The sequence below is a fragment of the Oncorhynchus tshawytscha genome, unplaced genomic scaffold (assembly GCF_018296145.1).
Source record: "Oncorhynchus tshawytscha isolate Ot180627B unplaced genomic scaffold, Otsh_v2.0 Un_contig_4773_pilon_pilon, whole genome shotgun sequence".
In the NCBI taxonomy this organism is placed as follows: Eukaryota; Metazoa; Chordata; class Actinopteri; order Salmoniformes; family Salmonidae; genus Oncorhynchus; species Oncorhynchus tshawytscha.
The window spans coordinates 10,459-35,000 of record NW_024608918.1 but is presented as its reverse complement, the minus strand read 5'-3'; the positions used below and the strand labels follow the sequence as shown (position 1 = coordinate 35,000).

General features: G+C 47.5%; 1 protein-coding gene and 1 long non-coding RNA gene across 2 annotated transcripts in view; both read left to right on the top strand.

Moving 5' to 3' along the window:
* The window catches only part of LOC121843950 (tRNA-dihydrouridine(16/17) synthase [NAD(P)(+)]-like), a 21,332-nt gene extending 54 nt beyond the window's left edge, over window positions 1-21,278 (top strand). The window contains exons 1-11 of the mRNA XM_042313845.1: window positions 1-125; window positions 1,291-1,544; window positions 2,575-2,683; window positions 2,835-2,885; window positions 4,812-4,924; window positions 5,915-5,997; window positions 10,048-10,151; window positions 10,543-10,690; window positions 10,799-10,895; window positions 18,669-18,757; window positions 20,501-21,278. The exon at window positions 1-125 is cut by the window's left edge and continues 54 nt beyond it. Of these exons, the coding sequence (XP_042169779.1) occupies window positions 1,305-1,544; window positions 2,575-2,683; window positions 2,835-2,885; window positions 4,812-4,924; window positions 5,915-5,997; window positions 10,048-10,151; window positions 10,543-10,690; window positions 10,799-10,895; window positions 18,669-18,757; window positions 20,501-20,726 (1,260 nt within the window). The 5' untranslated portion in view covers window positions 1-125; window positions 1,291-1,304 and the 3' untranslated portion in view covers window positions 20,727-21,278. The remainder of the gene's footprint in view (window positions 126-1,290; window positions 1,545-2,574; window positions 2,684-2,834; window positions 2,886-4,811; window positions 4,925-5,914; window positions 5,998-10,047; window positions 10,152-10,542; window positions 10,691-10,798; window positions 10,896-18,668; window positions 18,758-20,500) is intronic.
* A 2,270-nt stretch (window positions 21,279-23,548) lies between these two features.
* LOC121843951 lies at window positions 23,549-24,114 on the top strand. Its single transcript, XR_006081812.1, has 2 exons — window positions 23,549-23,618; window positions 23,994-24,114. It is a non-coding gene; the product is annotated as an uncharacterized LOC121843951 (long non-coding RNA).
* The last annotated feature ends 428 nt before the right edge of the window (window positions 24,115-24,542 follow it).

The window sequence follows — 24,542 nt, the reverse complement described above, 5'->3', positions numbered from 1 at the left end:
ACCAGGCGGTACCTTTTGCCACTTATCGTTTCCCCTCGGTCATATTTGACTGTTACACTGGTTTGGCACTCGAACCACTGTTGATAACATCCTGGAGTAAATTTTACAACGTGTTTCTCATACAGGTAAATGTTATTTTGTGTTATCAAGCATTTTGATGAAATGTTAGATATGTCTTCTAGCGTGTCGTTAACATGTTTTTGTTGATGAAATCCACAGGAATTTTACTAGCTACTGTGCTAACGTTAGCTGGCTGGGTAACCAAGAGTCATGTGCACCCAATGGCTGTATAACTAGCTACAGTATGTGTGCACCAGTTCTGACACGCGATCGCTAACATTGGTGGATCTCGGGAACTCTGCTCCTTTGAAAAATGTTTTAGAAATGTCCTTATTAAGATGAATTAAATTGTCTTTGTCACATCAGAGCATCATGCTTGGGGGAGGTGAGGATGAGGGGTATCACACTGTCAAAACGAATATAATAACTACCCTAGGAAACTGTCCAGAGATTTAATCAGTCCCATATGTCCTACAGATATACTATGTCTCTATAAGTCCTACAGATATACTATGTCTCTACAAGTCCTACAGATATACTATGTCTCTATAAGTCCTACAGATATACTATGTCTCTATAAGTCCTACAGATATACTATGTCTCTATAAGTCCTACAGACATACTATGTCTCTATAAGTCCTACAAGATATACTATGTCTCTACAAGTCCTACAGATATACTATGTCTCTATAAGTCCTACAGATATACTATGTCTCTATAAGTCCTACAGATATACTATGTCTCTATAAGTCCTACAGACATACTATGTCTCTAAGTCCTACAAGATATACTATGTCTCTAAGTCCTACAGACATACTATGTCTCTTTTTTTATTTATTAATTTTATTTAACCTTTATTTAACTAGGCAAGTCAGTTAAGAACAAATTCTTATTTACAATGACGGCCTACCCCGGCCAAACCCGGACGACACTGGGCCAATTATACACCACCCTATGAGACTCCCAATCATGGCCGGATGTGATACAGCCTGGATTCGAACCAGGGACTGTGGTGAAGCCTCTTGCATTGAGATGCAGTGCCTTAGACCACTGCTTCACTCAGGAGCCAGTTAATATCCAAGAAAGACCGTGACCCATTTAGGTGCTCAGTGTCCCAAGGGGAATCCCCTTCATACTTTAGTTCTACCCAGCACCCTCTTATTTTTGACTGTATTGTCCTCCTATGGTCAAAACAAAATTTTCTCTCTCATTCCCATCTCCCTCTGTCAGGTCAGGTTGCTGTGATGGCGGTGAAGCTGCAAGGCTTTGAGTTCTGGAAGACCACGCTAAGGGGGGCGCGTTACGTCGTTGCACCCATGGTGGACCAGAGCGAACTGGCCTGGCGTCTACTGAGCCGTCGCCATGGCGCCGAGCTGTGCTACACCCCCATGCTGCACGCGCAGGTGTTTGTACGCGACGCCAACTACAGGAAAGACAACCTGTACAGCGAAGTCTGCCCCGAAGACAGGCCGCTTATTACACAGGTGAGAGAGAAAGACACACAACACATGCCGACAGGGGAATGGAGTGTCACAGTCACAGGTCGTATGATTCAACTACAGCTATTAGCCGACCTCTGAGTTTTACCACCACCTCTCACCCTGTTTCAGCTAGCCTCTGTGTTTTACCATCCACTCTCACCCTGTTTCAGCTAGCCTCTGTGTTTTACCACCACCTCTCACCCTGTTTCAGCTAGCCTCTGTGTTTTACCATCCACCTCTCACCCTGTTTCAGCTAGCCTCTTGAGTTTTACCACCACCTCTCACCCTGTTTCAGCTAGCCTCTGTGTTTTACCACCACCTCTCACCCTGTTTCAGCTAGCCTCTGTGTTTTACCACCACCTCTCACCCTGTTTCAGCTAGCCTCTGTGTTTTACCATCCACTCTCACCCTGTTTCAGCTAGCCTCTGTGTTTTACCATCCACTCTCACCCTGTTTCAGCTAGCCTCTTGAGTTTTACCACCACCTCTCACCCTGTTTCAGCTAGCCTCTGTGTTTTACCACCACCTCTCACCCTGTTTCAGCTAGCCTCTGTGTTTTACCACCACCTCTCACCCTGTTTCAGCTAGCCTCTGTGTTTTACCATCCACTCTCACCCTGTTTCAGCTAGCCTCTGTGTTTTACCACCACCTCTCACCCTGTTTCAGCTAGCCTCTGTGTTTTACCATCCACTCTCACCCTGTTTCAGCTAGCCTCTGTGTTTTACCATCCACTCTCACCCTGTTTCAGCTAGCCTCTGTGTTTTACCATCCACTCTCACCCTGTTTCAGCTAGCCTCTTGAGTTTTACCATCACCTCTCACCCTGTTTCAGCTAGCCTCTGTGTTTCACCACCACCCCTCACCCTGTTTCAGATAGCCTCTGAGTTTTACCATCACCCCTCACCCTGTTTCAGCTAGCCTCTGAGTTTTACAATCACCCCGATTCCTGTGTTATGGTCTCAGTTCTGTGCCAACGACTCAGAGGTGTTTGTGATGCACTTTGTGTGTGTGTGTGTGTGTGTGTGTGTGTGTCAGTTCTGTGCCAACGACCCAGAGGTGTTTGTCCAGGCATGTCTACTGGCTCAGGACTACTGTGATGCTATCGATCTCAACCTGGGATGCCCACAGATGATCGCCAAGAGAGGTACTAACTAACCCTGAAACCCCACTCAGAGACAGAGATAGTGTGTGTGAGAGAGAGAAACCCTGATTTAAAAAAAAAAAAGTGGTTTTCAATTAGGATAAGCATGCTGTATGTTTGGGGTCAATTTGTTTCTAATTTATTTCTGACGAAGGGCACTACGGAGTCTTCCTACAGGATGAGTGGGAGCTGCTGGAGAAGATGGGTGAGTTTGAACAGAGAGAGAAAAGAGGGAGAGAGGTAGAAATAAAATATAGTATGCTATGTCTGGAATGGTGTCATAATGCGTTTTACCTGTCTGGAATGGTGTCATGCTGTGTTTTACCTGTCTGGAATGGTGTCATAATGCATTTTACCTGTCTGGAATGGTGTCATAATGCGTTTTACCTGTCTGGAATGGTGTCATAATGCATTTTACCTGTCTGGAATGGTATCATAATGCATTTTACCTGTCTGGAATGGTGTCATGCTGTGTTTTACCTGTCTGGAATGGTGTCATGCTGTGTTTTACCTGTCTGGAATGGTGTCATGCTGTGTTTTACCTGTCTGGAATGGTGTCATGCTCTGTTTTACCTGTCTGGAATGGTGTCATGCTGTGTTTTACCTGTCTGGAATGGTGTCATGCTCTGTTTTACCTGTCTGGAATGGTGTCATGCTGTGTTTTACCTGTCTGGAATGGTGTCATGCTATGTTTTACCTGTCTGGAATGGTGTCATGCTGTGTTTTACCTGTCTGGAATGGTGTCATGCTGTGTTTTACCTGTCTGGAATGGTGTCATGCTCTGTTTTACCTGTCTGGAATGGTCAGTACATCATAAGCACTCAGTCTTTTACTAGATAATTAGTAGAAAAAAATTGTTACGTGTGAGTTTTTTGGGGGAAGTTTAGGGTTCTATATGTTTTCAGAAGATGGGCAGGGTCTCTGCTGTCCTAGTTTCTCCTTAATGAAGCTAGCCAGTCTTTTCTCTCTGTTTCTCCTTAGTGAAGCTAGCCAGTCTTTTCTCTCTGTTTCTCCTTAGTGAAGCTAGCCAGTCTTTTCTCTCTGTTTCTCCTTAGGGAAGCTAGCCAGTCTTTTCTCTGTGTTTCTCCTTAGTGAAGCTAGCCAGTCTTTTCTCTCTGTTTCTCCTTAGTGAAGCTAGCCAGTCTTTTCTCTGTGTTTCTCCTTAGTGAAGCTAGCCAGTCTTTTCTCTCTGTTCCTCCTTAGTGAAGCTAGCCAGTCTTTTCTCTCTGTTTCTCCTTAGCGAAGCTAGCCAGTCTTTTTCTCTCTGTTTCTCCTTAGCGAAGCTAGCCAGTCTTTTCTCTCTGTTTCTCCTTAGTGAAGCTAGCCAGTCTTTTCTCTCTGTTTCTCCTTAGTGAAGCTAGCCAGTCTTTTCTCTCTGTTTCTCCTTAGTGAAGCTAGCCAGTCTTTTCTCTGTGTTTCTCCTTAGTGAAGCTAGCCAGTCTTTTCTCTCTGTTCCTCCTTAGCGAAGCTAGCCAGTCTTTTCTCTCTGTTTCTCCTTAGCGAAGCTAGCCAGTCTTTTTCTCTCTGTTTCTCCTTAGCGAAGCTAGCCAGTCTTTTCTCTCTGTTTCTCCTTAGTGAAGCTAGCCAGTCTTTTCTCTCTGTTTCTCCTTAGTGAAGCTAGCCAGTCTTTTCTCTCTGTTTCTCCTTAGGGAAGCTAGCCAGTCTTTTCTCTGTGTTTCTCCTTAGTGAAGCTAGCCAGTCATTTCTCTGTGTTTCTCCTTAGTGAAGCTAGCCAGTCTTTTCTCTCTGTTTCTCCTTAGTGAAGCTAGCCAGTCTTTTCTCTCTGTTTCTCCTTAGCGAAGCTAGCCAGTCTTTTTCTCTCTGTTTCTCCTTAGCGAAGCTAGCCAGTCTTTTCTCTCTGTTTCTCCTTAGTGAAGCTAGCCAGTCTTTTCTCTCTGTTTCTCCTTAGTGAAGCTAGCCAGTCTTTTCTCTGTGTTTCTCCTTAGTGAAGCTAGCCAGTCATTTCTCTGTGTTTCTCCTTAGTGAAGCTAGCCAGTCTTTTCTCTGTGTTTCTCCTTAGTGAAGCTAGCCAGTCATTTCTCTCTGTTTCTCCTTAGTGAAGCTAGCCAGTCTTTTCTCTCTGTTTCTCCTTAGTGAAGCTAGCCAGTCTTTTCTCTCTGTTTCTCCTTAGTGAAGCTAGCCAATGAGAAGATCTCTGTTCCCATCACCTGTAAGATCCGTGTGTTTAACAAGATGGAGGAGACTGTTCAGTACGCTCAGATGCTGGAGAAGGCTGGCTGCCAGGTGGGAAACATCACACACACACAAGTATTTTATTTTGATCTTCTATGAAACATTACCTAAAATGAGCAAGATTATATTTAGAGGTGCAAGCACCTGGGATGGGAACACCATGGAGTTGTCAACTGTGATGGAGAGGTCTTGGAGCAGGCAGGCCTTTCCCGGGAGGATGAGCAGCGCCGTCTTGTCGAGGTTGAGCTTGAGGTGGTGGAGGTAGTTTGTGTAGTCTAGTAGGTCTCTGCTGTGTAGTTGGAGGTAGTTTGTCTATCTGGGTGATGTTTTCTCTCTCCTGAATGATCTGAATCTAGGATTACAGGGACTCTACGTAACTATATTCAATGTGCGGGACAAAAATTGAGGCTATGATTAAGAAGTTGGAGCTCTTCTCGGTCTGCATTAACAAGGACAACACACAGGTCTTTCCATCATTCTATGATTCATTTGTGTTCTAAATTAACTCAAGCTTACGGACAATGTCACATGTGATTTAGCGAAGCACCTGAGTGAGTTGGGTGCGCAATTCAGTACGCTCAGATGCTGGAGAAGGCTGGCTGCCAGGTGGGAAACATCACACACACACAAGTATTTTATTTTGATCTTCTATGAAACATTACCTAAAATGAGCAAGATTATATTTAGAGGTGCAAGCACCTGGGATGGGAACACCATGGAGTTGTCAACTGTGATGGAGAGGTCTTGGAGCAGGCAGGCCTTTCCGGGAGGATGAGCAGCGCCGTCTTGTCGAGGTTGAGCTTGAGGTGGTGGAGGTAGTTTGTTCGCAGGTTCTTTCCCGAAACGAATGACACAAACAACTGGATTCGTTATCCCTTTTCATGCCCTGCCTCCAGTCCACTTACAAATATCTGAACAAGAGCCTCATCAAAAACTTTCCTCGTAGTACTGCAGTGTCACCTATGCTGTCTCCATAGCAACACACAGATATTTAACCGGGTAGGAAGTCTTGTCATTCAGACCTCTCCATCTCTGTCTCAGCTGCTGACCGTTCACGGTCGGACCAAGGACCAGAAAGGACCCGCGACAGGCATCGCTAGCTGGGAACACATCAAGGCTGTACGGTAAGCACACTGCAGTTCCCTCACAGTTCAATTAAGAAAGGACCCGCCACAGGCATCGCTAGCTGGGAACACATCAAGGCTGTATGGTAAGCACACTGCAGTTCCCTCACAGTTCAATTAAGAAAGGACCCGCCGCAGGCATCGCTAGCTGGGAACACATCAAGGCTGTATGGTAAGCACACTGCAGTTCCCTCACAGTTCAATTAAGAAAGGACCCGCCACAGGCATCGCTAGCTGGGAACACATCAAGGCTGTACGGTAAGCACACTGCAGTTCCCTCACAGTTCAATTAAGAAAGGACCCGCCACAGGCATCGCTAGCTGGGAACACATCAAGGCTGTACGGTAAGCACACTGCAGTTCCCTCACAGTTCAATTAAGAAAGGACCCGCCACAGGCATCGCTAGCTGGGAACACATCAAGGCTGTATGGTAAGCACACTGCAGTTCCCTCACAGTTCAATTAAGAAAGGACCCGCCGCAGGCATCGCTAGCTGGGAACACATCAAGGCTGTATGGTAAGCACACTGCAGTTCCCTCACAGTTCAATTAAGAAAGGACCCGCCACAGGCATCGCTAGCTGGGAACACATCAAGGCTGTACGGTAAGCACACTGCAGTTCCCTCACAGTTCAATTAAGAGAACAGAGAAGAACCAATATTATGTTTGTCAGGTGGAAACAGTTTGTGTAGTCTAGTAAGTCTCTGCTGTGTAGTTGGAGACAGTTTGTATAGTCTAGTAGGTCTCTGCTGTGTAGTTGGAGACAGTTTGTATAGTCTAGTAGGGGAGACAGTTTGTAGTCTAGTAGGTGTCTGCTGTGTAGTTGGAGGTAGTTTGTAGTCTAGTAGGTCTCTGCTGTGTAGTTGGAGGTAGTTTGTATAGTCTAGTAGGTCTCTGCTGTGTAGTTGGAGGTAGTTTGTAGTCTAGTAGGTCTCTGCTGTGTAGTTGGAGGTAGTTTGTATAGTCTAGTAGGTCTCTGCTGTGTAGTTGGAGGTAGTTTGTGTAGTCTAGTAAGTCTCTGCTGTGTAGTTGGAGACAGTTTGTAGTCTAGTAGGTGTCTGCTGTGTAGTTGGAGGTAGTTTGTAGTCTAGTAGGTCTCTGCTGTGTAGTTGGAGGTAGTTTGTATAGTCTAGTAGGTCTCTGCTGTGTAGTTGGAGGTAGTTTGTGTAGTCTAGTAAGTCTCTGCTGTGTAGTTGGAGACAGTTTGTATAGTCTAGTAGGTCTTTGCTGTGTAGTTGGAGACAGTTTGTATAGTCCAGTAGGTCTCTGCTGTGTAGTTGGAGACAGTTTGTGTAGTCTAGTAGGTCTCTGCTGTGTAGTTGGAGGTAGTTTGTAGTCTAGTAGGTCTCTGCTGTGTAGTTGGAGGTAGTTTGTGTAGTCTAGTAGGTCTCTGCTGTGTAGTTGGAGGTAGTTTGTGTAGTCTAGTAGGTCTCTGCTGTGTAGTTGGAGACAGTTTGTGTAGTCTAGGAGGTCTCTGCTGTGTAGTTGGAGACAGTTTGTATAGTCTAGTAGGTCTTTGCTGTGTAGTTGGAGACAGTTTGTATAGTCCAGTAGGTCTCTGCTGTGTAGTTGGAGGTAGTTTGTGTAGTCTAGGAGGTCTCTGCTGTGTAGTTGGAGACAGTTTGTGTAGTCCAGGAGGTCTCTGCTGTGTAGTTGGAGACAGTTTGTATAGTCCAGTAGGTCTCTGCTGTGTAGTTGGAGGTAGTTTGTGTAGTCTAGGAGGTCTCTGCTGTGTAGTTGGAGACAGTTTGTGTAGTCCAGGAGGTCTCTGCTGTGTAGTTGGAGACAGTTTGTGTAGTCTAGTAGGTCTCTGCTGTGTAGTTGGAGGTAGTTTGTGTAGTCTAGTAGGTCTCTGCTGTGTAGTTGGAGACAGTTTGTATAGTCTAGTAGGGGAGACAGTTTGTAGTCTAGTAGGTCTCTGCTGTGTAGTTGGAGACAGTTTGTATAGTCTAGTAGGGGAGACAGTTTGTAGTCTAGTAGGTGTCTGCTGTGTAGTTGGAGACAGTTTGTATAGTCTAGTAGGGGAGACAGTTTGTAGTCTAGTAGGTCTCTGCTGTGTAGTTGGAGGTAGTTTGTATAGTCTAGTAGGGGAGACAGTTTGTATAGTCTAGTAGGTCTCTGCTGTGTAGTTGGAGGTAGTTTGTATAGTCTAGTAGGGGAGACAGTTTGTAGTCTAGTAGGTGTCTGCTGTGTAGTTGGAGGTAGTTTGTATAGTCTAGTAGGGGAGACAGTTTGTAGTCTAGTAGGTGTCTGCTGTGTAGTTGGAGGTAGTTTGTATAGTCTAGTAGGGGAGACAGTTTGTGTAGTCTAGTAGGGGAGACAGTTTGTGTAGTCTAGTAGGGGAGACAGTTTGTGTAGTCTAGTAGGGGAGACAGTTTGTGTAGTCTAGTAGGTCTCTGCTGTGTAGTTGGAGACAGTTTGTATAGTCTAGTAGGGGAGACAGTTTGTAGTCTAGTAGGTGTCTGCTGTGTAGTTGGAGACAGTTTGTATAGTCTAGTAGGGGAGACAGTTTGTAGTCTAGTAGGTCTCTGCTGTGTAGTTGGAGGTAGTTTGTATAGTCTAGTAGGGGAGACAGTTTGTATAGTCTAGTAGGGGAGACAGTTTGTAGTCTAGTAGGGGAGACAGTTTGTATAGTCTAGTAGGTCTCTGCTGTGTAGTTGGAGGTAGTTTGTATAGTCTAGTAGGGGAGACAGTTTGTAGTCTAGTAGGTGTCTGCTGTGTAGTTGGAGGTAGTTTGTATAGTCTAGTAGGGGAGACAGTTTGTAGTCTAGTAGGTGTCTGCTGTGTAGTTGGAGGTAGTTTGTATAGTCTAGTAGGGGAGACAGTTTGTGTAGTCTAGTAGGGGAGACAGTTCGTGTAGTCTAGTAGGGGAGACAGTTCGTGTAGTCTAGTAGGGGAGACAGTTTGTGTAGTCTAGTAGGGGAGACAGTTTGTGTAGTCTAGTAGGGGAGACAGTTTGTGTAGTCTAGTAGGGGAGACAGTTTGTGTAGTCTAGTAGGGGAGACAGTTTGTGTAGTCTAGTAGGGGAGACAGTTTGTGTAGTCTAGTAGGGGAGACAGTTTGTGTAGTCTAGTAGGGGAGACAGTTTGTGTAGTCTAGTAGGGGAGACAGTTTGTGTAGTCTAGTAGGTCTCTGCTGTGTAGTTGGAGACAGTTTGTATAGTCTAGTAGGGGAGACAGTTTGTAGTCTAGTAGGTGTCTGCTGTGTAGTTGGAGACAGTTTGTATAGTCTAGTAGGGGAGACAGTTTGTAGTCTAGTAGGTGTCTGCTGTGTAGTTGGAGGTAGTTTGTATAGTCTAGTAGGGGAGACAGTTTGTGTAGTCTAGTAGGGGAGACAGTTCGTGTAGTCTAGTAGGGGAGACAGTTCGTGTAGTCTAGTAGGGGAGACAGTTTGTGTAGTCTAGTAGGGAGACAGTTTGTGTAGTCTAGTAGGGGAGACAGTTTGTGTAGTCTAGTAGGGAGACAGTTTGTGTAGTCTAGTAGGGAGACAGTTTGTGTAGTCTAGTAGGGGAGACAGTTTGTGTAGTCTAGTAGGGGAGACAGTTTGTGTAGTCTAGTAGGGAGACAGTTTGTGTAGTCTAGTAGGGGAGACAGTTTGTGTAGTCTAGTAGGGAGACAGTTTGTAGTCTAGTAGGGGAGACAGTTTGTGTAGTCTAGTAGGGGAGACAGTTTGTGTAGTCTAGTAGGGGAGACAGTTTGTGTAGTCTAGTAGGGGAGACAGTTTGTGTAGTCTAGTAGGGGAGACAGTTTGTGTAGTCTAGTAGGGGAGACAGTTTGTGTAGTCTAGTAGGGGAGACAGTTTGTGTAGTCTAGTAGGGGAGACAGTTTGTGTAGTCTAGTAGGGGAGACAGTTTGTGTAGTCTAGTAGGGGAGACAGTTTGTGTAGTCTAGTAGGGGAGACAGTTTGTGTAGTCTAGTAGATCTCCAAGAAGTTTCTTCACAGGAAAACATTCTATTATATTCTACTGTACAGTACTCTATTCTATTGTCACATAGCTGATACTGGGTTCATTAAACAGTCACTCTCTCTATCTCTCTGTGTTGTTGCTATAGGAACGCTGTTAACATCCCTGTGTTCGCTAACGGTAACATCCAACACCTGAGTGATGTGGAGCAGTGTATGGAGGAGACTGGAGTACAGGGGGTGATGAGTGCAGGTACACACCTCCGCCTCACCTTGAGTAATTAGTCTCCCAAGAGTCATAACACCTACTAATTTGTGTTTATCACTTTCTCTCTCTCTCTCTCTCTCTCTCTCTCTCTCATTGGTCTGTGTGTGTATGGTTATCTCTCTGTGTGTGTGTGTGTGTGTGGTTCTTTCTGTGTGTGTGTGGTTCTCTGTGTGTTTCTCTCTTTCTCTGTGTTTCTATCTTTCTCTCTCTGTTTATCTCTCTCTGTGTGTGTGTGTGGTTCTCTGTATGTTTCTCTCTCTCTCTCTGTGTGTTTCTCTCTCTCTGTCTGTCTCTCTCTCTGTTTCTCTCTCTCTATTTCTCTCTCTCTCTGTGTTTCTCTCTCTGTGTTTCTCTCTCTCTCTGTGTGTGTTTCCAGAGGGGAACCTCCATAACCCAGCTCTGTTTGAGGGTCACAGCCCTCCTGTATGGGAGATGGCTGAGGAGTATCTAGAGGTGGTCAGTCAGTACCCTCCCTGTACCCTGTCCTATGTCCGAGCACACCTCTTCAAGCTCTGGCACCACACGTATGTAACACACACACTCAGAGGGACACACACACACTCAGTACTAGTACTACTCAGTCACTATCGCCACAATCTGTGTGTGTGTTTTATTTGTTAGTGTTTCTCCAGGCTGCAGATCCACAAGGACCTGAGAGAGGAGCTGGCAAAGGTGAAGAACCTGCAGGGGCTGACAGAGGTCAGCAGACAACTCAGACTACGCTGCCAGGTACCAAGGGTTAGCTACACTGCCAGGTACCAAGGGTTAGGGTTAGCTACGCTGCCAGGTACCTAGGGTTAGGGTTAGCTACACTGTCAGGTACCTAGGGTTAGCTACACTGTCAGGTACCTAGGGTTAGGGTTAGCTACACTGTCAGGTACCTAGGGTTAGGGTTACCTACGCTGCCAGGTACCTAGGGTTAGTGTTAGCTATGCTGTCAGGTACCTAGGGTTAGGGTTAGTGTTAGCTATGCTGTCAGGTACCTAGGGTTAGGGTTAGCTACACTGTCAGGTACCTAGGGTTAGGGTTAGCTACACTGTCAGGTACCTAGGGTTAGGTTAGCTACACTGTCAGGTACCTAGGGTTAAGGTTAGCTACACTGTCAGGTACCTAGGGTTAGGGTTAGCTACACTGTCAGGTACCTAGGGTTAGGGTTAGCTACACTGTCAGGTACCTAGGGTTAGGGTTAGCTACACTGTCAGGTACCTAGGGTTAGAGTTAGCTACACTGTCAGGTACTTAGGGTTAGGGTTAGCTACACTGTCAGGTACCTAGGGTTAGGGTTAGCTACACTGTCAGGTACCTAGGGTTAGAGTTAGCTACACTGTCAGGTACCTACCTAGGGTTAGCTACACTGTCAGGTACCTAGGGTTAGGTTAGCTACACTGTCAGGTACCTAGGGTTAGGGTTAGCTACACTGTCAGGTACCTAGGGTTAGGGTTAGCTACACTGTCAGGTACCTAGGGTTAGGGTTAGCTACACTGTCAGGTACCTAGGGTTAGGTTAGCTACACTGTCAGGTACCTAGGGTTAGCTACACTGTCAGGTACCTAGGGTTAGGGTTAGCTACACTGTCAGGTACCTAGGGTTAGGGTTAGCTACACTGTCAGGTACCTAGGGTTAGTGTTAGCTATGCTGTCAGGTACCTAGGGTTAGGGTTAGTGTTAGCTATGCTGTCAGGTACCTAGGGTTAGGGTTAGCTACACTGTCAGGTACCTAGGGTTAGGTTAGCTACACTGTCAGGTACCTAGGGTTAGGGTTAGCTACACTGTCAGGTACCTAGGGTTAAGGTTAGCTACACTGTCAGGTACCTAGGGTTAGGGTTAGCTACACTGTCAGGTACCTAGGGTTAGGGTTAGCTACACTGTCAGGTACCTAGGGTTAGGGGGTTAGCTACACTGTCAGGTACCTAGGGTTAGAGTTAGCTACACTGTCAGGTACTTAGGGTTAGGGTTAGCTACACTGTCAGGTACCTAGGGTTAGGGTTAGCTACACTGTCAGGTACCTAGGGTTAGAGTTAGCTACACTGTCAGGTACCTAGGGTTAGGGTTAGCACTGTCAGGTACCTAGGGTTAGAGTTAGCTACACTGTCAGGTACCTAGGGTTAGGGTTAGCTACACTGTCAGGTACCTAGGGTTAGGGTTAGCTACACTGTCAGGTACCTAGGTTTAGGTTAGCTACACTGTCAGGTACCTAGGGTTAGGGTTAGCTACACTGTCAGGTACCTAGGGTTAGGGTTAGCTACACTGTCAGGTACCTAGGGTTAGGGTTAGCTACACTGTCAGGTACCTAGGGTTAGAGTTAGCTACACTGTCAGGTACTTAGGGTTAGGGTTAGCTACACTGTCAGGTACCTAGGGTTAGGGTTAGCTACACTGTCAGGTACCTAGGGTTAGAGTTAGCTACACCGTCAGGTACCTAGGGTTAGCTACACTGTCAGGTACCTAGGGTTAGGGTTAGCTACACTGTCAGGTACCTAGGGTTAGGGTTAGCTACACTGTCAGGTACCTAGGGTTAGGGTTAGCTACACTGCCAGGTACCAAGGGTTAGGGTTAGCTACACTGTCAGGTACCTAGGGTTAGGGTTAGCTACACTGTCAGGTACCTAGGGTTAGGGTTAGCTACACTGTCAGGTACCTAGGGTTAGGGTTAGCTACACTGTCAGGTACCTAGGGTTAGGGTTACCTACACTGTCAGGTACCTAGGGTTAGTGTTAGCTATGCTGTCAGGTACCTAGGTTAGGGTTAGTGTTACTATGCTGTCAGGTACCTAGGGTTAGGGTTAGCTACACTGTCAGGTACCTAGGGTTAGGGTTAGCTACACTGTCAGGTACCTAGGGTTAGGGTTAGCTACACTGTCAGGTACCTAGGGTTAGGTTAGCTACACTGTCAGGTACCTAGGGTTAGGGTTAGCTACACTGTCAGGTACCTAGGGTTAGGGTTAGCTACACTGTCAGGTACCTAGGGTTAGGGTTAGCTACACTGTCAGGTACCTAGGGTTAGAGTTAGCTACACTGTCAGGTACCTAGGGTTAGGGTTAGCTACACTGTCAGGTACCTAGGGTTAGGGTTAGCTACACTGTCAGGTACCTAGGGTTAGAGTTAGCTACACCTAGTCAGGTACCTAGGGTTAGGGTTAGCTACACTGTCAGGTACCTAGGGTTAGGTACCTAGTTAGCTACACTGTCAGGTACCTAGGGTTAGGGTTAGCTACACTGTCAGGTACCTAGGGTTAGGGTTAGCTACACTGTCAGGTACCTAGGGTTAGGGTTAGCTACACTGTCAGGTACCTAGGGTTAGGTTAGCTACACTGTCAGGTACCTAGGGTTAGGGTTAGCTACACTGTCAGGTACCTAGGGTTAGGGTTAGCTACACTGTCAGGTACCTAGGGTTAGGGTTAGCTACACTGTCAGGTACCTAGGGTTAGGGTTAGCTACACTGTCAGGTACCTAGGGTTAGGGTTAGGGTTAGCTACACTGTCAGGTACCTAGGGTTAGGGTTAGCTACACTGTCAGGTACCTAGGGTTAGGGTTAGCTACACTGTCAGGTACCTAGGGTTAGGGTTAGCTACACTGTCAGGTACCTAGGGTTAGGGTTAGCTACACTGTCAGGTACCTAGGGTTAGGGTTAGCTACACTGTCAGGTACCTAGGGTTAGCTACACTGTCAGGTACCTAGGGTTAGCTACACTGTCAGGTACCTAGGGTTAGCTACACTGTCAGGTACCTAGGGTTAGAGTTAGCTACACTGTCAGGTACCTAGGGTTAGGGTTAGCTACACTGTCAGGTACCTAGGGTTAGCTACACTGTCAGGTACCTAGGGTTAGGTTAGCTACACTGTCAGGTACCTAGGGTTAGGGTTAGCTACACTGTCAGGTACCTAGGGTTAGGGTTAGCTACACTGTCAGGTACCTAGGGTTAGGGGTTAGCTACACTGTCAGGTACCTAGGGTTAGGGTTAGCTACACTGTCAGGTACCTAGGGTTAGGGTTAGCTACACTGTCAGGTACCTAGGGTTAGGGTTAGCTACACTGTCAGGTACCTAGGGTTAGGGTTAGCTACACTGTCAGGTACCTAGGGTTAGGGTTAGCTACACTGTCAGGTACCTAGGGTTAGGGTTACACTGTCAGGTACCTAGGGTTAGAGTTAGCTACACTGTCAGGTACCTAGGGTTAGGTTAGCTACACTGTCAGGTACCTAGGGTTAGGGTTAGCTACACTGTCAGGTACCTAGGTTTAGGGTTAGCTACACTGTCAGGTACCTAGGGTTAGGGTTAGCTACACTGTCAGGTACCTAGGGTTAGCTACACTTAGCTACACTGTCAGGTACCTAGGGTTAGGGTTAGCTACACTGTCAGGTTACCTAGGGTTAGGGTTAGCTACACTGTCAGGTACCTAGGGTTAGGGTTAGCTACACTGTCAGGTACCTAGGGTTAGGGTTAGCTACACTGTCAGGTACCTAGGGTTAGGGTTAGCTACACTGTCAGGTACCTAGGGTTAGCTACACTGTCAGGTACCTAGGGTTAGTCAGGTACCTAGGGTTAGCTACACTGTCAGGTACCTAGGGTTAGGGTTAGCTACACTGTCAGGTACCTAGGGTTAGGGTTAGCTACACTGTCAGGTACCTAGGGTTAGGGTTAGCTACACTGTCAGGTACCTAGGGTTAGGGTTAGCTACACTGTCAGGTACCTAGGGTTAGCTACACTGTCAGGTACCTAGGGTTAGGGTTAGCTACACTGTCAGGTACCTAGGGTTAGGTCAGGTACCTAGGGTTAGCTACACTGTCAGGTACCTAGGGTTAGGTACCTAGTTAGCTACACTGTCAGGTACCTAGGTTAGGGTGTCAGGTACCTAGGGTTAGCTACACTGTCAGGTACCTAGGGTTAGGGTTAGCTACACTGTCAGGTACCTAGGGTTAGGGTTAGCTACACTGTCAGGTACCTAGGGTTAGGGTTAGCTACACTGTCAGGTACCTAGGGTTAGGTTAGCTACACTGTCAGGTACCTAGGGTTAGGGTTAGCTACACTGTCAGGTACCTAGGGTTAGGGTTAGCTACACTGTCAGGTACCTAGGGTTAGGGTTAGCTACACTGTCAGGTACCTAGGGTTAGGGTTAGCTACACTGTCAGGTACCTAGGGTTAGGGTTAGCTACACTGTCAGGTACCTAGGGTTAGGGTTAGCTACACTGTCAGGTACCTAGGGTTAGGTTAGCTACACTGTCAGGTACCTAGGGTTAGGGTTAGCTACACTGTCAGGTACCTAGGGTTAGGTTAGCTACACTGTCAGGTACCTAGGGTTAGGGTTAGCTACACTGTCAGGTACCTAGGGTTAGGGTTAGCTACACTGTCAGGTACCTAGGGTTAGGGTTAGCTACACTGTCAGGTACCTAGGGTTAGGTTAGCTACACTGTCAGGTACCTAGGGTTAGGGTTAGCTACACTGTCAGGTACCTAGGGTTAGGTTAGCTAGGTACACTGTCAGGTACCTAGGGTTAGGGTTAGCTACACTGTCAGGTACCTAGGGTTAGGGTTAGCTACACTGTCAGGTACCTAGGGTTAGGGTTCAGGTACTACACTGTCAGGTACCTAGGGTTAGGGTTAGCTACACTGTCAGGTACCTAGGGTTAGGGTTAGCTACACTGTCAGGTACCTAGGGTTAGGGTTAGCTACACTGTCAGGTACCTAGGGTTAGGTTAGCTACACTGTCAGGTACCTAGGGTTAGGGTTAGCTACACTGTCAGGTACCTAGGGTTAGCTACACTGTCAGGTACCTAGGGTTAGGTTAGCTACACTGTCAGGTACCTAGGGTTAGCTACACTGTCAGGTACCTAGGGTTAGGGTTAGTTAGCTACACTGTCAGGTACCTAGGGTTAGGGTTAGCTACACTGTCAGGTACCTAGGGTTAGCTACACTGTCAGGTACCTAGGGTTAGTCAGTTAGCTACACTGTCAGGTACCTAGGGTTAGCTACACTGTCAGGTACCTAGGGTTAGGGTTAGCTACACTGTCAGGTACCTAGGGTTAGGGTTACTACACTAGGGTTAGCTACACTGTCAGGTACCTAGGGTTAGGGTTAGCTACACTGTCAGGTACCTAGGGTTAGGTTAGCTACACTGTCAGGTACCTAGGGTTAGGGTTAGCTACACTGTCAGGTACCTAGGGTTAGGGTTAGCTACACTGTCAGGTACCTAGGGTTAGGGTTAGCTACACTGTCAGGTACCTAGGGTTAGGGTTAGCTACACTGTCAGGTACCTAGGGTTAGGGTTAGCTACACTGTCAGGTACCTAGGGTTAGGGTGTCAGGTACACTGGGGGTTAGGTACCTGTCAGGTACCTAGGGTTAGCTACACTGTCAGGTACCTAGGGTTAGGTTAGCTACACTGTCAGGTACCTAGGGTTAGACTTAGCTACACTGTCAGGTACCTAGGGTTAGGGTTAGCTACACTGTCAGGTACCTAGGGTTAGCTTAGCACTGTCAGGTACCTAGGGTTAGGGTTAGCTACACTGTCAGGTACCTAGGGCTACACTGTCAGGTACCTAGGGTTAGCTACACTGTCAGGTACCAGGTACCTAGGGTTAGGGTTAGCTACACTGTCAGGTACCTAGGGTTAGGGTTAGCTACACTGTCAGGTACCTAGGGTTAGCTACACTTCAGGTACACTGTCAGGTACCTAGGGTTAGGGTTAGCTACACTGTCAGGTACCTAGGGTTAGCTACACTGTCAGGTACCTAGGGTTAGGGTTAGCTACACTGTCAGGTACCTAGGGTTAGCTACACTGTCAGGTACCTAGGGTTAGGGTTAGCTACACTGTCAGGTACCTAGGGTTAGAGTTAGCTACACTGTCAGGTACCTAGGGTTAGTCAGGTACCTAGGGTTAGCTACACTGTCAGGTACCTAGGGTTAGGTTAGCTACACTGTCAGGTACCTAGGGTTAGAGTTAGCTACACTGTCAGGTACCTAGGGTTAGGGTTAGCTACACTGTCAGGTACCTAGGGTTAGGGTTAGCTACACTGTCAGGTACCTAGGGTTAGGTTTAGCTACACTGTCAGGTACCTAGGGTTCAGGTACCTAGGGTTAGGGTTAGCTACACTGTCAGGTACCTAGGGTTAGGTTAGCTACACTGTCAGGTACCTAGGGTTAGGGTTAGCTACACTGTCAGGTACCTAGGGTTAGGGTTAGGTACACTGTCAGGTACCTAGGGTTAGGGTTAGCTACACTGTCAGGTACCTAGGGTTAGTCAGGTTTAGCTACACTGTCAGGTACCTAGGGTTAGGTACCTAGGGTTAGCTACACTGTCAGGTACCTAGGGTTAGGGTTAGCTACACTGTCAGGTACCTAGGGTTAGGGTTAGCTACACTGTCAGGTACCTAGGGTTAGGGTTAGCTACACTGTCAGGTACCTAGGGTTAGGGTTAGCTACACTGTCAGGTACCTAGGGTTAGGGTTAGCTACACTGTCAGGTACCTAGGGTTAGGGTTAGCTACACTGTCAGGTACCTAGGGTTAGGGGGTTAGCTACACTGTCAGGTACCTAGGGTTAGGTCAGGTCAGGTACCTAGGGTTAGGGTTAGCTACACTGTCAGGTACCTAGGGTTAGGGTTAGCTACACTGTCAGGTACCTAGGGTTAGGTTAGGGTTACTACACTGTCAGGTACCTAGGGTTAGGGTTAGCTACACTGTCAGGTACCTAGGGTTAGGGTTAGCTACACTGTCAGGTACCTAGGGTTAGCTACACTGTCAGGTACCTAGGGTTAGGGTTAGCTACACTGTCAGGTACCTAGGGTTAGCTACACTGTCAGGTACCTAGGGTTAGCTACACTGTCAGGTACCTAGGGTTAGCTACACTGTCAGGTACCTAGGGTTAGCTACACTGTCAGGTACCTAGGGTTAGCTACACTGTCAGGTACCTAGGGTTAGCTACACTGTCAGGTACCTAGGGTTAGCTACACTGTCAGGTACCTAGGGTTAGCTACACTGTCAGGTACCTAGGGTTAGCTACACTGTCAGGTACCTAGGGTTAGCTACACTGTCAGGTACCAAGGGATCATTCTGTTTTTCACCTTTCCTTCCCTCCTCCCCAAAATGTTTTACTCCTTTTTAGTTTCTCTTCCTCACCCATTGCTCCTCCTCTTTTTCCCCTCTTCTCCCTCCTCCCCTCTTCTTCCCCCTCTTCTTCACCCTTCTCCCCCTCCCCCTCTTCTCCCCTCTCCCCCTCTTCTTCCCCCTCTTCTTCACCCTTCTCCCCCTCTTCTCCCCCTCCCCTCTTCTCCCCCCCCTTCTTCCCCCTCTTCTTCCCCCCCTCCCCTTCTTCCCCCTCCCTCTTCTCCCCCCTCTTCTCCCTCTTCTCCCCTCTCCCTCTCTCCCTTCTCCCCCTCCCCTCTTCTTCCCCCTCTCCCTCTTCTTCCCCTCCCCTCTTCTTCCCCCTCTCCCTCTTCTCCCCCTCCCCCCTCTTCTCCCTCCTCCCAACACAGCTAGATGATGACACTGGTTCTTTTCTCATTTGTTTAACCTCTGCAGGAGGAGATAACCAATGGAGGAGAGGAGGCGGGGCAGGTGGTTGGGCTGCCATTCCCTCATTGGATCTGCCAGCCGTACGTCAGACCAGTGTGAGTGACAATTTCCTGTTGAGAATCCTAACTTGAGATCTGTGTACATTCCTTTACTTAGATGTGTTGTGTATTAGGTAGTTGTTGTGAAAATGTTAGATATTACTGCACTGCAGTCGGAACTAGAAGTACAAGCATTTCGCTACACTCGCATTAACACCTGCTGACCATTAACATCTGCTGACCATGTGTATGTGACCATTAACATCTGCTGACCATGTGTATGTGACCATTAACATCTGCTGACCATTAACATCTGCTGACCATGTGTATGTGACCATTAACACCTGCTGACCATTAACACCTGCTGACCATTAACACCTGCTGACCATTAACATCTGCTGACCATTAACACCTGCTGACCATTAACACCTGCTGACCATTAACATCTGCTGACCATGTGTATGTGACCATTAACACCTGCTGACCATTAACATCTGCTGACCATTAACATCTGCTGACCATGTGTATGTGACCATTAACACCTGCTGACCATTAACACCTGCTGACCATTAACACCTGCTGACCATTAACACCTGCTGACCATTAACATTGCTGACCATTAACACCTGCTGACCATTAACACCTGCTGACCATTAACACCTGCTGACCATTAACATCTGCTGACCATTAACACCTGCTGACCATTAACACCTGCTGACCATTAACATCTGCTGACCATTAACATCTGCTGACCATGTGTGTGACCATTAACACCTGCTGACCATTAACATCTGCTGACCATTAACATCTGCTGACCATGTAACATCTGCTGACCATTAACACCTGCTGACCATTAACACCTGCTGACCATTAACACCTGCTGACCATTAACACCTGCTGACCATTAACACCTGCTGACCATTAACACCTGCTGACCATTAACACCTGCTGACCATTAACACCTGCTGACCATTAACACCTGCTGACCATTAACATCTGCTGACCATTAACACCTGCTGACCATTAACACCTGCTGACCATTAACACCTGCTGACCATTAACATCTGCTGACCATTACCATGACCCATTAACACCTGCTGACCATTAACATCTGCTGACCATTAACATCTGCTGACCATTAACACCTGCTGACCATTAACATCTGCTGACCATTAACATCTGCTGACCATGTGTACCTGACCATTAACACCTGCTGACCATTAACACCTGCTGACCATTAACATCTGCTGACCATTAACACCTGCTGACCATTAACATCTGCTGACCATGTGTATGTGACCATTAACATCTGCTGACCATTAACACCTGCTGACCATTAACACCTGCTGACCATTAACATCTGCTGACCATTAACATCTGCTGACCATTAACACCTGCTGACCATTAACATCTGCTGACCATTAACATCTGCTGACCATTAACATCTGCTGACCATTAACATCTGCTGACCAATAACACCTGCTGACCATGTGACCATATGTGACCATTAACATCTGCTGACCATTAACACCTGCTGACCATTAACATCTGCTGACCATTAACACCTGCTGACCATTAACACCTGCTGACCATTAACACCTGCTGACCATTAACATCTGCTGACCATTAACATCTGCTGACCATTAACATCTGCTGACCAATAACATCTGCTGACCAATAACATCTGCTGACCATGTGTACGTGACCAATACAATTTGACCAATACAATACAAAGTCGTCAAGTCCACACACACAGAAACCGTAACGCGTTGCCGTGACGATGAACATTGTTCCTGCCAGGCCGAAGGCTCCGGTTGCTAACAGCAACGGTACGGAGGTGAAGGCAGGGTGTCACAAGAGGGCGTTGTCACAGGAGGACTCGGACGGGGCGTGCGATGCCCTCTCCAAAAACAAACAGAAAAAGAAAGCCAGAAACCCCCACAAGAACTTCTGTCCGGAGCAGAAGCGTGAGTTATTTTTCCTCGTAGTACTGCAGTTACCTAGACTCTCTATCCAGTCTAATTAAGCAATACGGCCCTTAGCCGTGGGATATTGGCCACATACCACACACCCCCAAGGTGCCTTATTGCTGTTATAAACTGGTTACCAACATAATTAGGGCAGTGAAACGAAATGTTTTGTCACACCCGTGGTGTACGGTCTGATATACACCAGCTGTCAGCCAATCAGCATTCAGGGCTCGAACCACCCAGTGTATGACAAAACATGTGTTTTAACTGCTCTAATTACGTTGGTAACCAGTTTATAACAGCAATAAGACGCCTCGGGGGATCGTGGTATATGGCCATTATACCACGGCTAAGGGTTGTGTCCAGACACTCAGCGTAGCCGTGGCATATTGGTATATGTTTTGTCATACCCGTGGTATGCCACGGCTGTCAGCCAATCAGCATTCAGGGCTGGAACCACCCAGTTTATAATGCTACAGAATCTACAGCGCCTCAGCCGACACATAGTACAGTAGATAACCTCTGTTTTACCCCCATAGTACAGTAGATAACCTCTGTTTTACCCCCATAGTACAGTAGATAACCTCTGTTTTACCCCCATAGTACAGTAGATAACCTCTGTTTTACCCCATAGTACAGTAGATAACCTCTGTTTTACCCCCATAGTACAGTAGATAACCTCTGTTTTACCCCCATAGTACAGTAGATAACCTCTGTTTTACCCCCATAGTACAGTAGATAACCTCTGTTTTACCCCCATAGTACAGTAGATAACCTCTGTTTTACCCCTGTTTTCTCTGCAGTACATCAAGTGTGAGCAGTGTGGAAATCCAAAGGTCTGGAGGGACGACCTTTTACCCTGTTCCACCTCTTCACCCTGTTCCTCCTCTTCACCCTGTTCCTCCTCTTCACCCTGTTCCTCCTCTTCACCCTGTTCCATCTCTTCACCCTGTTCCACCTCTTCACCCTGTTCCACCTCTTCACCCTGTTCCTCCTCTTCACCTGTTCCTCATTACCATGTGTAAACACCTCTTCACCCTGTTCCTCCTCTTCACCCTGTTCCTCCTCTTCACCCTGTTCCTCATTACCATGTGGAGCAACCTCTTCACCCTGTTCCTCATTACCATGTGTAAACTCCTCTTCACCCTGTTCCACCTCTTCACCCTGTTCCTCCTCTTCACCCTGTTCCTCCTCTTCACCCTGTTCCTCCTCTTCACCCTGTTCCTCCTCTTCACCCTGTTCCTCCTCTTCACCCTGTTCCTCCTCTTCACCCTGTTCCTCCTCTTCACCCTGTTCCACCTCTTCACCCTGTTCCTCCTCTTCACCTGTTCCTCCTCTTCACCCTGTTCCTCATTACCATGTGTAAACTCCTCTTCACCCTGTTCCTCATTACCATGTGTAAACTCCTCTTCACCCTGTTCCTCCTCTTCACCCTGTTCCTCATTACCATGTGTAAACTCCTCTTCACCCTGTTCCTCCTCTTCACCCTGTTCCTCCTCTTCACCCTGTTCCTCATTACCATGTGTAAACCCTCTTCACCCTGTTCCTCCTCTTCACCCTGTTCCACCTCTTCACCCTGTTCCTCCTCTTCACCTGTTCCTCATTACCACGTGTAAACTCCTCTTCACCCTGTTCCTCATTACCATCCTCATTACCATGTGTAAACTCCTCTTCACCCTGTTCCTCCTCTTCACCCTGTTCCTCCTCTTCACCCTGTTCCTCCTCTTCACCCTGTTCCTCATTACCATGTGTAAACTCCTCTTCACCCTGTTCCTCATTACAGATGAAGTGTAGCCCTGGACTAAGAAACGTTCAATGGAGACTGTGTATAATAGTGTTACGTATGCAGGGCAGATTCTTAGGAGCTAGAAGCAGAGCTGCCATGTCTGTTGGCGCAATTTTGTACTTCCAGGTCCCTAACCCATCTCTCCCCTTCTCCGGGTCCCTAACCCGTCTACCCCCTCTCCGGGTCCCTAACCCGTCTACCCCCTCTCCGGGTCCCTAACCCGTCTACCCCCTCTCCGGGTCCCTAACCCGTCTACCCCCTCTCCGGGTCCCTAACCTGTCTACCCCCCTCCCTCTCTCCAAGTCCCTAATCTGTCTCCCTCCCGCTCTCTCCAGGTCCCTAACCCCCTCTCCTGGGCCCTAACCCCCTCTCCTGGGCCCTAACCCCCCCTTCTCTCCAGGTCCCTAAACCCCTCTCTCTCTCTCTCTGTAGGGTAATCAGTGTGTATTCAACCTCTCTCTCTCTGTAAATCTGTGTATTCAACCTGTCTCTCTCTGTAGGGTAATCAGTGTGTATTCAACCTGTCTCTCTCTGTAGGGTAAACAATGTGTATTCAACCTGTCTCTCTGTAGGGTAATCAGTGTGTATTCAACCTGTCTCTCTGTAGGGTAATCAGTGTGTATTCAACCTGTCTCTCTCTGTAGGGTAATCAGTGTGTATTCAACCTGTCTCTCTCTGTAGGGTAATCAGTGTGTATTCAACCTGTCTCTCTCTGTAGGGTAATCAGTGTGTATTCAACCTGTCTCTCTCTGTAGAGTAATCAGTGTGTATTCAACCTGTCTCTCTCTGTAGGGTAATCAGTGTGTATTCAACCTGTCTCTCTCTGTAGGGTAATCAGTGTGTATTCAACCTGTCTCTCTCTGTAGGGTAATCAGTGTGTATTCAACCTGTCTCTCTCTGTAGGGTAATCAGTGTGTATTCAACCTGTCTCTCTCTGTAGGGTAATCAGTGTGTATTCAACCTGTCTCTCTCTGTAGGGTAATCAGTGTGTATTCAACCTGTCTCTCTCTGTAGGGTAATCAGTGTGTATTCAACCTGTCTCTCTCTGTAGGGTAATCAGTGTGTATTCAACCTGTCTCTCTCTGTAGGGTAATCAGTGTATTCAACCTGTGTCGAGGCTGCTGTAAAAAGAAGGCCCACAAGGAGGTGGCAGACTGCCCAAGTGAGTCCCCCCCACCACACACACACACACACACAGACACACACACACACACACACAGACACACACAGACACACACACACACAGACACACACAGACACACACACACACACACACACACAGACACACACAGACACACACACACACACACACACACAGACACACACAGACACACACACACACACACAGACACACACAGACACACACACACACAGACAGACAGACACACACACACACACAGACACACACACACACACACACACACAGACACACACAGACACACACACACACAGACAGACACACACACACACACAGACACACACACACACAGCTGTCTTTCTCTGATATATCCTTTATTTCCTCTCGTCTGGTTTAAAGGTCACGGGCTGAGGTTCAAGACCAAGGCAGAGAAACAGAAGTCAGAGCGGCAAGAGGAGGACGAGGAGGGAAAGAGCAGAGGGTTACAGGAGGAAGAGGATGGAGGATTGTTGAACCCCAGCCCCCCACAGACCCCCAACAGACCCCCCAACAGACCCCCCAACAGACCCCCACAGAGGACAGACTGTGGCCTGAGACATGGACTAACAGGGACATAGACATCCATTCATATGTAGTACACACACACACACACACACACACACACACACACACACACACACACACACACACACACACACACACACACACACACACAGCAGGATGTGGAGAACTTTATCCATCAACAGTATACAGAGACACAAGAACGTATTGTAAGGAACACACATGTGCATCCATACTGTCTCATACATACTCACCACTGTCCTCCATTGCTGCTGTGCTGAACTGGCTTTGATGGGGTTTCACCACTACGCCCTCCTCCTACCTGACTGACTCGGGGAGTCTTCCTGGACTGATGTAATGGATAGACTCCTCCTACCTGACTGACTG